The sequence below is a fragment of the Pholis gunnellus genome (genome assembly GCF_910591455.1).
Source record: "Pholis gunnellus genome assembly, chromosome: 7".
In the NCBI taxonomy this organism is placed as follows: domain Eukaryota; kingdom Metazoa; phylum Chordata; class Actinopteri; order Perciformes; family Pholidae; genus Pholis; species Pholis gunnellus.
In genome coordinates, this window is record NC_136533.1 from 3,474,584 (window position 1) to 3,487,940 (window position 13,357).

Here is a 13,357-nt window from a genome sequence, read left to right on the forward strand (position 1 = left end):
CGGACTTCTAGTGGGTCATAAGTGATGATTGAGAGGGATTATTTTTGTGTGAGTTCATACATTGTTTTTTAGGAAAATCCTAATCATTCTGCCTTTTAATAAATGTAAACAGGAGAAAGTGGGAAGCAAACTTGCTTTGCATTTAGCTCTCCAAATGAAAGTATTCGTCCTGTTCTGGCAAAGAATAAGTGACTGTTTGTCCACATGCTGCACAATTTATTTGCAGGTGTATTAAGTTAAGATTATTATTTATTTGAAGTTCTTTTAATTCTGAACTCAGGTCTGCTGTTATTTAGAAGTTAAATGCAATTTGGCTGCAATTTAATGTGTAATTTTTTTCTTCTTTTTACAGAGACAAAATATTCCTAAAGATTACAAAATTCCTGTACACTACGTTCCAAAAGAAGAGGTAAGATACTGTGGCATCCGCTCACAGTAAATCATAGGGAATAATACATTTCCAAAATCTACTGAGTTAAATTTAGTATTTTCACGCTGCCAATTTTTTAACTTACAGTAGAAACCTTTGAATTTGCAAATGAGCAGATGTCCTCACCATTATTCATACTGACACAAACTTTACACACAAGAAACCTCTGGTTCCCTTTTCCTCAGCTACACCTTGACGCCAAACTTTGGGTGACCTTATAACGAATGTACAGTGTAAATATTGAGTCATCTGCCAAGTGGAGTCTTGACTGTAAAAGTAGCATCTGACTGGGAGGATTATTAGACTTTGGTGGATATGCAGTCTATTCAGAGCTTCCTTGTTGGTGTTTTGGTAAACCTGATTAGCACACTGTATGTATTTAATGATGATACAATAATTGCTCAATAATTTCAATATCTCTGCTCTTCTTCTTCCAGGGAGGGATGTGTTGGGTAAAATTAAACGTCTTCTACTTGGAGGAGAGTTTAAAAGGTTTAGCACATAAGTTTGGAAACATTTCATCCAACAGAAAAGATATTAGCATATTCATCCAAATGTTCCAAGAACTGCGGCTCAACATGGGGTCTGTGGTAAGTTCATATTGTGGTCGTACCGCTATTAAACGTGTCCAATAACAGAGGGAAAACATAGTCTGTTGTTGTTGCAAAGTTTTGCTTTGAGAAAAATATCAAAAGCTGAAATCCATAAATTGTCGTCCTTTTCAGCAGCGAGAGGTAACAGTGTTAGTGTCTTAAGTTCAATAGATCCCCTGCAGGGCAAATACACAGACTTTGGCTTTATGAGGCTGAGACTACATCCACACCAATACGTTTGTTTTAAAACCCTGTTTCAGCACCGTTTTATAAATGTTTTCCGTCCATATATTCCAAAGGCTCTTTCGCTGATAGTTGGTTACACTGTTCTCCTATATACCTGCATATACCCTACACTACTATAATGTCAGCCCTTACACACAATGATGACCCTACAGTTGAAGAACCTGTTGTTGAGTTTTTGTTATCATATGTAGAAGATGTGACTAATGTTGGAACGTCTCTTTGTTTGACCGGTGTCTTTGCAGGAGCCGATCATGTATGATTTTGAGTGCCACTACAGGGAAGAGAGGTGGCAGACAGTGCGGTACTTTGACTTCGTCAAAGACTTCCTTATAGCTGCACAGAATAAAGAAGATTCAGATGACTGTGATCCTTCTCCCTGTCCCACAACACCATACACAGCAACAACAGAAGGATATTTAACTGGTAAATGTTTATTATATGCAGTATTTACATATGTTGGCCTGCTCTTTGTGCTTGTTAACAGACTTTGTAGTTTGGCGACTTTGCATGTCGGACAAAACTTACCTTCAACTTGAGGTGTGACATCACAGAAGTACAGCAGGTTTGTGTGTCTCTTGGTATGCATCTGGTTATGACATCAATGATGATCAATCATTTAATATCCGTAATCACTGAATCATTTTCATTGTGCAATTTGGCCACTGCATGCAAGACAACAAATATTTAGTCATACATCAATCCAGTCACTTTTAATGACTATGACGAGATACTTTTGGGGATATTCACTGTAAAAATTGTAAATCAATCAACCAGGGGAGTAAATATAGATGTTCCGCAATGGTAGCCCCTAGAGTGGGGGTGGGGGGCCTGTAAAGAGAGTGGGCCCCACAACAATGTGTTGGACAGACAAAGTGCCCTTGGGAGAGATTCGGATTACTACCTCAGAAAAACCTCTGTCTTCAAAAATGACCTCACGTCAAATAAAAAATTACGCCATTTGCTATCAATGCCTCAAAAAGGCAGAACTATCCCCCTCATAATATTTTTTTTTTTTTATTGTTTTTTAGGATATGGATTTTAACATGACTTAAGTGTTGGTCTTTTCCATGTTTTAAAGGCTGCACTACAGTAAAGGGATGTACTATTCTTAATTTACCAGCCTGTTCTAGCGGTCCTATTATTTGTAGTAGTCAACTCTACAATATCGAAAGATATTGTAATTTCTGATTTTCTCCATATCGCCCAACCACAAAGATGATTTCTGGGTAATATGTATGTTGGTGTTGTCCAATGTTAAATCTCTTATTTGATCATATGACGAGACAATATGATGAACAGTATCTGTATAGTTTTGACCTGTTAGCAGTCTTTGGTTGAATGCAGGTAAAGTAAGTCTTGGCCCAGATATCCGCTGGCTACACCGGAACCCCGTCGTCAGACCGATAGCCGACGTGTGTAGAGATAGTACGGTAGCTAGTTTAGATGCAAAATCTGTCCAAGCTGTCAAGCTGAGCAAGCAGTTGTGCTTTGCAAACATAAAAGAGGCAGTAAGTAACTTGGACCCGTCATGATAGCGTGCACTGGTGGCCGTTGTAACTGTACTTCTAGTTACAAACTGAAAATCAACAGTTTTGACAATATATAATATAAGAATTTGCTTTTTCAGTTTTAAATCAATGCTAAAACATTTTGGACTGTTGGTTGGACAAAGCAAGGAAGTTGCTACCTTTTTAAGAACGATTAAATTGCCGTTACTTGCAGCTCTTCTGTGTCCTTGCAGCTTTGTTTATGGATGGATGGATTAAGTTGCAGACTTGTTGGTGACTGCAACCTGGGGAGAGGAAGTTTGTTGCTGGCGCCACTATTAACCCCATGGCCTCTTCCAGAATCAGCTGCAGATAATTTTCACTGCCTAGATCTTTTCACTGAGGGCTTTACTAGGCACACGGCAGAACTTTTATACATATTTTCCAACTTTAATGTATAAAACGTGCCAGTTTGGATTCATAGATGCTTGTTCATTTGCACGTTTGATCACTTTTGGTTTATTCTCAGCTCTAAACTGTGCAGACGTTTTATTTGAGCAAAGGGGGAGGGGTGGGTGGGGGGGAGGTTGACTGAGACAAGCTTATGGTTAAAAGAAAAAAAATAAGACACAGCTGGGATTTCTGACTCTGGGAGAAAAGCTCCGACATAACCTATAAAACCGGCAAATCTTAGGCGTTAACCTAGTTATTTGACATGTTTCATCCCCACAATGAACCATACACTGAGCCCATCTGGTGTTTGATGTAAGCCATGGGATGCTACAATAAAATAACAAGACTGGTATAAGATAACAGTCAGTCCAAGCTTTCTCTGGCAGAGACTCTTGAGTGTGGATTTCTCTCCTCATGTGGCATGGGAGGGGCGGAGACTCAACATCAACATTGCATCTACATGGTGCCGATAAGTGGGATGGGATGGAGCCCCGTTTTGGGAAAGAACTGCTGTGTTTTTTTTCACATAAATGATGATCTCACAATCCGCTAAGACTATGTCTGCGAGACAGTGAGTTACAGTTCAGATGGGTTTAGAATGAACTGGCCCGTGAAGAACCTGTCAGGAGAAAGATAAGATCGTTTGAATGGCTGCCAACAAGACATTCTACATGTGATTTGCGAAGGTTTAAAAAATAATTCTGGGAACATTTGCGCAACATGTCACATTATTACCAGCAGGAACTCATCATTTTCCATGGAGCTGCAGGAGCCTTGAGTATACATGTCAAACGGTCACAAAAGTCCCATATGATGTTACTGATTATTGGTGCGTCTCACTATGCTGACAGTTGTGTATCTGTTACCTCACTGTATACGGGTTGTTAGGGAGCGTTTCTTTGGAACAAAGTCATTCCAAGAAAATGTGTTTACACCGAGGTGAGATGAGACACATGACAGATGGGGATATCAATGTCAAATCCTCAGCAATCTGATGCTAATGACAACATGTGTTCTTTTGGAGTTAACCAACTCTTTTAGGGTTTTAAGTTCCAGGGTGTAGCACTAAGAGGGAACTATTGGTAGGAATGTAATATGTTTTCAAGTGTTTTATTGTCCGAGTTGACGATTTAGGTCACACTTCCCTCTCATTATTTATGAGCCGGTCTACAAATTCAAACCAGCCACATTCCAGTTGACCTCACCCTGTTAAACCCCCGCCACCCTCTTTGGTCTATTGTGAACGGGCTCCATTTAGGACAGATCTCTGGTGGCCGCTCCGAGAAGCTTTCAGTCCAGGAACCATTATCTCTTCACAAGAACTTTGCAAGATAAAAACTGAAAACGGTCTCCGGGCTTAGACGGCCCATTGAGACACGGCTGAGTCACAGGACTGAGGGAAGGTGTCCCCAGGTAGCGCAAGTGAAGAGGGAAGAAAAGGGCCGAAACCTGATTGTGTACGTGTTGATTACAGAGCAATCTTCCAATCTTCCCAAGAGCTTGGACCGAGTGGTCGGATTAGATGTTTTGTGTGTGTGTGTGTGTGGGGATGGGGGGGGTAAAACGGCAGTGTTGACTTGACTTTTTAGCACCTGACAATGAAATGTTTTCACCATACGGCAATCACTAACCCATCTCTTCCCTCCCCCCCCCCAGTATCGCCACCGTCCAGCAGTAAAGACACAGAGTGTGAAACAACAAGCTGTAAACCACGTAAGTTTGCAATTCTCAGCATTTCAGACAAGTCAAGTGTCAGGTCTGTGTTCTGGTGGCAAAAACCAGTCCAGCTGGTGTGTCAAAGCGGCAGCTTTTGCCGGCGACAGTATTTTGCCACTTTCTACAGCAAAGTCAGCCCATTGCCCACGGAGCTGCTGTCACTTGAGTAATGGCGCTCTGCGGGGCCAATTCCTCCTCACTGTATGTCTCATTTCTTATCTTGTCTGGCTTTCCTCGACCCACCTTGTTGAGGCCCTTGCAATTTGCCAAATGTTTTTTCTTTTAAATAATGTGAATTATTTACATAGAAACAAAAAACTGTATGCTTAATGAAATTTCAGAATACTGTGAAGTGGTTAGAATAACATAATGGTGGCTCAGCCGAGCCCTTTGTCTCGTGAAATGGAAGATGGCTGATGAAAGATATGATTCATTGAAGTATTTTTTTGTGGCCGAATTGATTTCATTTGACACGGTTTGACATTCTTTCTCTTAAATGTTTAAATGATGTAAGCCTTTTTAGTTTGACACCAATACAACTCTTTTTTTCACGTTGATGTGCTGAAGGTTTTCCGCGCTCAACTCAAATCTGAGCTTAACACGCGTGCTCACCGGCGTGGTTTTGTGAAATCCGAACCATTTATGGACGCCAACCATGCCAACATGAGTTTCATAGAAACACAATCGGAATCAGAAACGGTTTTATTGCCGCGTGCAATAAAATCGTTATACAATTGTGATGTGGAAAAGGTTTTTGATGCTGATGGTCCACTGTCCGCTGATTAAAACTTCGCACCAATAGTGGAAATATAGACATTAAAAGTTAGATGAACAATGAAAGTGACACTAGAATGAGGTTAAAACAACCCCAAAATCTCCAATCTTACATGTTTGGGTCTAATTATTGTCAAGGGATAACAACTATTTTCAAAACCTCTTGCATTATGATTTGTTACTAACAATTTAAAGAGTCAGAGGGGAGGAAGTGATGTTTTGTTTTTTTCCCCGGTTTTGTTTTTATGTCCCAGATTTTGGAACCCTGACTGATGTGGTGGAGCGAAGCCTTCTCTCCTTACTGTTCATTCCACTCCTAGCTCTCGTATTCCTGCTTGTGTGGAAGGTGAGCTGACCTTTTACCCCTGTCACTAAGCTGTTTCCTTTCCCGAGGCACTCCTGGGTTGTTACTGGCCTGTTTTATTGTCGGGAGATACCGCTTTGTTCCATTGAATTTATGACGAGCTGGCGTCAGCCTTTCAACTATCTGCAGAGGATGTGCAGACTTTGTAGATCTGAGTTATCTTGATTTTAGCCGGAACTGATTTCAAGACTTGGAATTTTGGCGTTAACAGTTATTTCCTAAAACAGGTCCGATCATGTAGGAACGAGGGGAATCTGCAACAGAATCCTGCAGAAGGTGGACTCTTCACAGGAACAGAAGCGACTGCACCTCCACTAGATGCTGAAATATCAGAAAAGTGAGCCATTTCTCTTTGACATCGATCCGATTGGTCCTGTAGAGTAATGTTTAGATAAATATGTAATAACATTAAAACAGGAGTTAAAAGCTAGCACATAACCACGTGAATGACAGCTTGATCAGAAGAAGAATGATATGACGGATATGCAGTGTAGACTTTATTTCAATAGTACAACTGTGCGCTCTTCAAGCAGTGGATATATCCAGAACAACCCAGAGGATGTCATCAGGGCGTGTGGGCTTGAGGCTTCATCAAATTTGAGCTTGATAACATTTTTAACAAAAAGCCTGCATCGCAGAGAAAAAGGAAAAGATTTGGAAAAAAGAGGCCATTCAGCAGACAGGAGGGAGCCTAAATTAATATGGTACTCTGTTGCATCATGGGAATTGATGTATCCTGCACTTCCTTCGAACTTGACCCATACTAGGGATCAAGACTAAGGATATTTCGGCCTCTGCTGCTTCAATTTGGACCCTCCTTTTTCGTATTCTGTCTCTTTTGAGTCCCCCAACTTACATACTCAATTCCAGTTGCACGCCTTTTAAAGGGGGCCCACATCACATTATAGCACCGGGGGCTCCCCAGCAGGCTACTCTAGCCCTGTATCTGCTTAGAATTTAGAAAGCAGTCTTAATGTATTCATATGTCACTCTGGCTTTGGCTGTTGACATAATAATAATATACCTGTTTTTGTAGATTTATCGATACCTGCCGGAACAGAACTGATCTCTTCATTCTATTGATTTTGTCCTTGCCAAGTTTTATTTTATACGGATTCACAAGCAGATCAATGAAGCAGAGAAACGAGAGCTTCTGACCCTGAGATTTGAAAGAGTCTTTGCTGATTAATCAGCCGTGTGGGAAGTGAAGTTCACTGTCTTGACATTTCTTTTTCTGTCCAATTACAGAAACATGTTGAACGTCATCGAAATAGTGTAATGACGCTGCTACCCTTTGATGTCCTTCAGCGTTAATTGGTGAGATTTCACGTACCATTTTGAAAATCAAAAGCAAATCTAGCTTAAATCCTAACCTGGCAGCTGAGCTCTGAAACCTCTCTCCACACACGTTTCTCTCTCACAGGGCTCTACTCTTTTCCCCCTGTTGGTGTCCAGAGGGTGATGAGGAAAAAAAAACAATGAAGCTGAATTCCATAGCGCGAACGCAGAAGGTAAACGGCTTGTTTTTGACTGCTCTCCAGATTAACGGTCACAGTTGCCGTGACCAAGATTCATCTGGAGGAACCACGCCTGCTACCATATGGATAAGCTTGCCTTTCTTGTAAGACTGCATTAACCCCGTGCTTCTGACAAAGACTAAGATTTAAGCAGAGCTTAACCGCCCCCCCCCTCACTCCCCAACTGGACTCTCTCTGGCTCCTGCGAATCGTCCACCAGAACCTGCTGCTCCATGAACTCTTTGGGGGAGGACCCCCACCCACTCGCTCCTTCAGCACGTTGCAACAGTCTGCCTGTGGTTCATCTCCAAACCAGCGGTGCAGAGAGTGACTGACACTGGTCACCTCCTGTATGAACTGAGGCATGAATTGCTACCTCCGGTGACCCTCACGCTAACCAGGTCTTCAACAGCTCTACGGTTTCCTCTGAGTCCGGGGTTTCCCTCAAGAATATAATGTTAAACATTGTAGTTCCAACTTGTAGTCACGTTGTCTGGTTTAGGCATGTACCCACGGGGGTGTATGATGTATTTATTTATTGGTGGCAGCACTGAGCTGCTGCTGTTGATTACAACTGAGATGTTTCAAGCAATCATTTAAGAGCACCGCTACTAATGGGTCACATTTAAGGAACAATCTTTATACTAACACATCGTATTCCCCATCCCCCCCCCCCCCTAAAAAGCCCCCCACATTCCTGAACAAGTTACATTTCCTCGTACGATGTTGTTGCTGTTATATATGGTATATATGACTCGGGTGATTTAGGTCGCGTGAATGGATAATATGGAGAACAAAACGCATATATACAACAATATGCTGCTTTGACTAACTTACATTTAGACCATTGAAATCTGCAATGACATTCTGCTAACGAGTATCAGGGATGACTTCTGTGGATCCAGGATTTATTTTCATTTTTTTTTTTTCAGAAAGCATGTAAGACAACAACGGGTTAATGATACCTCTATAATGCCTTTATTTGAATTATCTCACCTTTTATGCTTGCGAAGCAAAAAACTGTTACAGAGATGTGTGATGACCATTCATTGATGAAAGAAAAATAAACTAAATTGAAAATTTGTATAAAGAGAGCGAAATAATAAGAGTGATTATACAAATGCTATAATAATATAACATTTTTTAAAACCTATCAATTCCTGACTGTTCACTCCATGACCAAATGTACTCGCAAATCCACCCCATTAGCTTGGACTGTCCACTCATATGGTTTGATCTGTTCTTACTACTTTTGCCTTTGTCCAGTATCAGTGTTGTGCTTTGCATAATATGACACATTGCAGATAATCTGACAAAGCTAGTTAGTGCATTCATCAAGATTCAAATGCTAATGAAGTGCTGAAGGATGATACCACTGTTTGTGAAATTTTACTGACATGAACCTGAGTTGTTTTCACAATCCACAGAGCTCGCCCACATGGGAATGCCGTGCAGACCTAAATATCAATTTTGCCTTAAAGTTGCGCCATAACACACTGTTAAAGAAGGTGCACTGTTTCTCTCCGGTGTGCAGAGATCCAAGGGCAGGAAATTATTTACTGGTAGTCAAATCCAAACCGTTGGCGTAAGGTTGTTCAATCCACAAGTATCTAGCGATAACAGCTGAAGACGCCTTCAGGCTCATTCCGGTATGAAGTCAATGTGCCGCTCCCCGCCTCCGTTCCTTTATGCACTCTCAGTTCTGATAAGTTGGGCGCTGAGGGGGCTCGTCTCAGTGATAACAGATCTTATCAGAGCTGTGTGGTGAAAGGCAACGGGTTCAAAGACATTGAAACTATGGCAAGCCGTTTAAACTTTTATTCGCTAAGTTTGAGTCTCCGGATTCAACATGACCGCTTTTAAAAGGGAGACAAGCAAAAACATAGTTTTTCATGCACTGGCTATTTTACGTCTTCTTTTAGAGTAGTAGAGAAAAAAAATAGAAAATACACATTTAGGTGTTTATTTTACTTCACGCTATGGATTTATCCTAAATTCGCTTGAAGTTACAGTGAGATAATGGCTCATTGTGAATCTTGCATACATAGCTTTAAAGTCCATTTTCTATCAATTCTAATTTCTATAGATTCTGTGCGACAAATCTCCACTTCAGTAGCCCTTACGATCACATAACATACCCTGAATTGAGGGCAATTAAAGTTGTCTTAAACTGGAATTATGACTTCTCAGAATTAAATTGTAGATATCTGAGTTACATCTTGGCAAGGCAACTTTATTTGTATACACATTAAATACAACGAGGCAATTCCATGTGCTTTACAGGGTAAGGCAAATCAAATCAAGTAAATATTTTTTTTTTAAAAAGAGGACATACTTCCAAAATTCAGTTGCAGGTCTGCAACAAAGACGGGACTTAGTTTCAGGAGAGCGCTGTTAGAGGACCGACGAAATTAAAGTTAACATGATGTGTCCGTCATCAGTCAAGTTATAAGCCTTTTTTTGCCTAACCCTAAACTTCCTGTGAAGATGGAAGTTGATTTAAAAAAAAAAAAAGAAAAATGCATGTACATTGTTGTTTGGAGATTAGTGTCACTGACCAAGCTGCGTTATTTGAGGCATTGGTGCGACGATGTGTTGGAAGTAGAGCTTTGAGCAAGCAAAATGATGTTGCAGATATCACGAATGAACATCCAGTCTAGCTAATAAATGTTCAAACGGCTTGCCATGTCAAACGGGTTGACTCCCACAAAGCCATGCCCAAAGTAAAGTAGGCCCATAATGGATTATAGGTATCAAGATGTGGCGTATGACGATCAGTAAAGGGGTAGGAGTGTGAACAGGGCACGCTGGCTGTGACCTTTCCCATCAGGCCGCCCTGCTGCGGGTAGATGACCGCGACAAAGTGGCAGGACACAAACATCTGTTTCTAGATCTAGTTTAAATATTTCTATCATGTTTGTGGTCTTACATTGTACCATGTCCATTTTTGGTTTTGTGCCTTGTTTAATGAGTGTGATTGACTCCGTGTGTTGATGTAAAAAAGAAAAGCCTCTGTTTCTGTGTGGTAGCAGAAAGTGGTGAGGTGACTACAGGGCAGATTAGAATAATCTCACTAAAGTACCCCAACAGATATGTTCCCCAATCTCTCTCTCTCTCTCTCTCTCTCTTCTTTTTTTAAAAACTCATAACAGTTTAGTTGACTTGACCTGTGCTCCGTTGTGATTCGGATATGTGAAAACTCTTATCGGCAGAGTAAACTGCAGTGGTTGTGACATTTCTTTCCATTTTACCCTTTGTAACCTTTAGGAAACAGTTCAACTGCTTGTTTCATGTGTATTTGGGTCTTAGGAGGAGTATTTAGTGCAAAATTGAATCTGTGTTTGAAAAGAAAAAGATAAAAAGTATACCACATTGGTTTTCATATAGTTCAGAGCAACAGTACCTTTCAGCATCGATAGCTGGGATTGTTTTGGTGTGGTAAAGTATTGTTCGTTGTTTTGAACTGCAAAATGATTTTATTCAATCAAAAATGCATTTTTGAGGGGCACCCTATTGGCGACATTATTAACTGTGCCATATTCTCTATGGCAGTTTAGATTCTGTGGTATAAAAAGTATACCACATTGGTGTTAATATAGTCCACAACAACGACACTTTTAGCAGGAATCTCTGAAATTAGTGGTGTGGTAACGTACTGTAATTTAAAAGCTTTTAGACAATTATTTCTATTCAAAAATGCATTTTTGAACAATATTGGAGCATATTATCTATGGCAGTCTAGACCTGAGACTTTCACTTCGTTCAGCTTTAGGTTTGGCTTTTCTACATGAAGACTATGACGCGTAGTCCCCAGTATTCTGACAGGCTAGTCTAGCCACAACCAAACTAACTAACAAACAAAAGGTATACTCCGTCAAAAGTAATTTTTTTTTATACATAGTATATGAATATCATGAGCTGCAACAGGTCTAAGCTGTGAACAAGAAAAAAAAAAAAAAAACGACATGGTCTCCCATTTTCCTGTCTATGCGAGAGCCTCAAACCGTCCGTATGTCTGATGCATGGAAGCCAGAATCCAAGCAATTTCATGCATTAGTCGAGAGAATGACTGCCCTTAAATACTGTTCCTATGTGGGTTGTTGTGTGGTCTGAGAGTGAGCAGCGCTACATCCTGAACAGGGCTTTCGGGCTCGAGGGATCCAATCCATCCCACTTCAGAGGGTGAATCAAATGGCTCTAGGCAGGAAATAAGTCTGGGTGCCAAAAAGCAAATGTAATTATTGCCCGGTTGGTATTCTGGGTGAAAACTCTACTGTTTTCTGTATTTTTGTATAAATGTAAAGAAACATATATGAGATATGAATAAAGTACACGTATTCAACTGTTCTTTATTGTTTTCGTGTTTTTGTTCTCTGTGCGTCTTTTTTTGAAAAGTGGGCCCATGAGCAGGGAATCAAATTTTCAGACATTTGATTTGGGCAAAGAAGCTGAGCTTGAATGGTGACACTAATTACCCTGCAGTTACCTGTGACAGGTGGGCAACAAACTGCATGTTTGTAGCCATTTGAAGGCAAACCCAGTCCAACCAGTGGTGGCCTGATTTGACTTTTTTTTTAATGCACATTAACATTATGTTTAGTTTAGTTTGCCACATGTTAGTACTAAATCAAATGCATTTGTTGTTTTGTAACTTACATTATCATGGAGGTGTAAATTGATTTTAGTAAAAAAAAAAAAAGAAGTCACAGGATAACTTCTTTTTTTTTAACAACAGTCAGTCAGACCTCCCTCTGTTTTTATCCATCTTATTTTTCTGCAGCAGAACATCATACAAACAGCAGTAGACTGGGTAGTGGAGTAGCCTCTGGTCCTAGTTGGGTTAGCTTAGCTTCCAACTCGGCTCTCCTCCTAAAGGCAGTTTGGTGCCGTTTTGTCCGGCAGGTTCGGCCTATTTGTCGGCCGCGGGCAGTGATGGTCTCAAAGTCCGCTGCACTTAATCCCCGTGCTTCCTTTTCAGATGTGGATGAATGTATTCTGTCATATGCCATTAGTTATGAACACGAAAAAGAAGAAAACAAATGAAACAAATTCATTGGAGCTACCGACTAGGGCTGCACAAGTAATCAAATTTTAATCGCGATCACGATTTTGGCTGCCACGATTAAATGAGCATGATCGTCTGCGATATTGACTTTTAAAATGCGTGCTCTGCTACATATCAAATCAAGCGCTTCCTCAATTAACAGTCAGCCAACCACCAGGGGGCGAATGAGATGAGAGCTGTCATGCCCGCACCCTGTAGAAGTAGAAGAGTAGAGAGACGGGAGCTTGAAGGATGAGTACTTGTGCTTAATTTATTTACATGCCAGCATGTCACGTCTGTCACTACATGGTCACGCGTTTACAATTCCCCTGCTCTCTGTATCGCGCACAGCGGTGTTCTGCTCGATGCAACAGTCGCTCTCCTGCGAGTAGCAGGAGAGCGCCAAGCATCTAAGGTCCGGTAACTGGTCATTAATGAATAATCGTGATAAATAATCGTGATCTCAATATTGATCAAAATAATCGCGATTATGATTTTGGCCATAATCGTGCAGCCCTACTACCGACCTGCAGCGTGTATCAAAGCAGTTAAGAAAAATAGCTTATGCGTTGATAAAACGTTCTAAATCGATCTGAACTATCCACCAAATCTAATTCTGAGTAAATTGTGCTTGAGCGTCTTAGTTGTTGTCTGGCTTTGGGAGGCTACTCTGCTGGTGCTGCTGCAAGTAAAAGGTTGTTAACGTCGTCCTTCGAAAAAATCGAAGAAGTCA

General features: G+C 40.8%; 1 protein-coding gene across 2 annotated transcripts in view; it reads left to right on the forward strand.

Annotated features, from left to right (window-relative positions):
* kitlga (kit ligand a) overlaps positions 1-11,927 on the forward strand; it is a 32,497-nt gene extending 20,570 nt beyond the window's left edge. For both annotated transcript variants that reach the window (XM_079163840.1, XM_079163841.1), the window contains exons 4-11: positions 353-409; positions 868-1,020; positions 1,512-1,692; positions 4,866-4,922; positions 5,954-6,045; positions 6,291-6,400; positions 7,312-7,380; positions 7,487-11,927. In XM_079163840.1, coding sequence (XP_079019966.1) covers positions 353-409; positions 868-1,020; positions 1,512-1,692; positions 4,866-4,922; positions 5,954-6,045; positions 6,291-6,400; positions 7,312-7,342 — 681 coding nt within the window. In that variant the 3' untranslated portion in view covers positions 7,343-7,380; positions 7,487-11,927. The remainder of the gene's footprint in view (positions 1-352; positions 410-867; positions 1,021-1,511; positions 1,693-4,865; positions 4,923-5,953; positions 6,046-6,290; positions 6,401-7,311; positions 7,381-7,486) is intronic.
* The last annotated feature ends 1,430 nt before the right edge of the window (positions 11,928-13,357 follow it).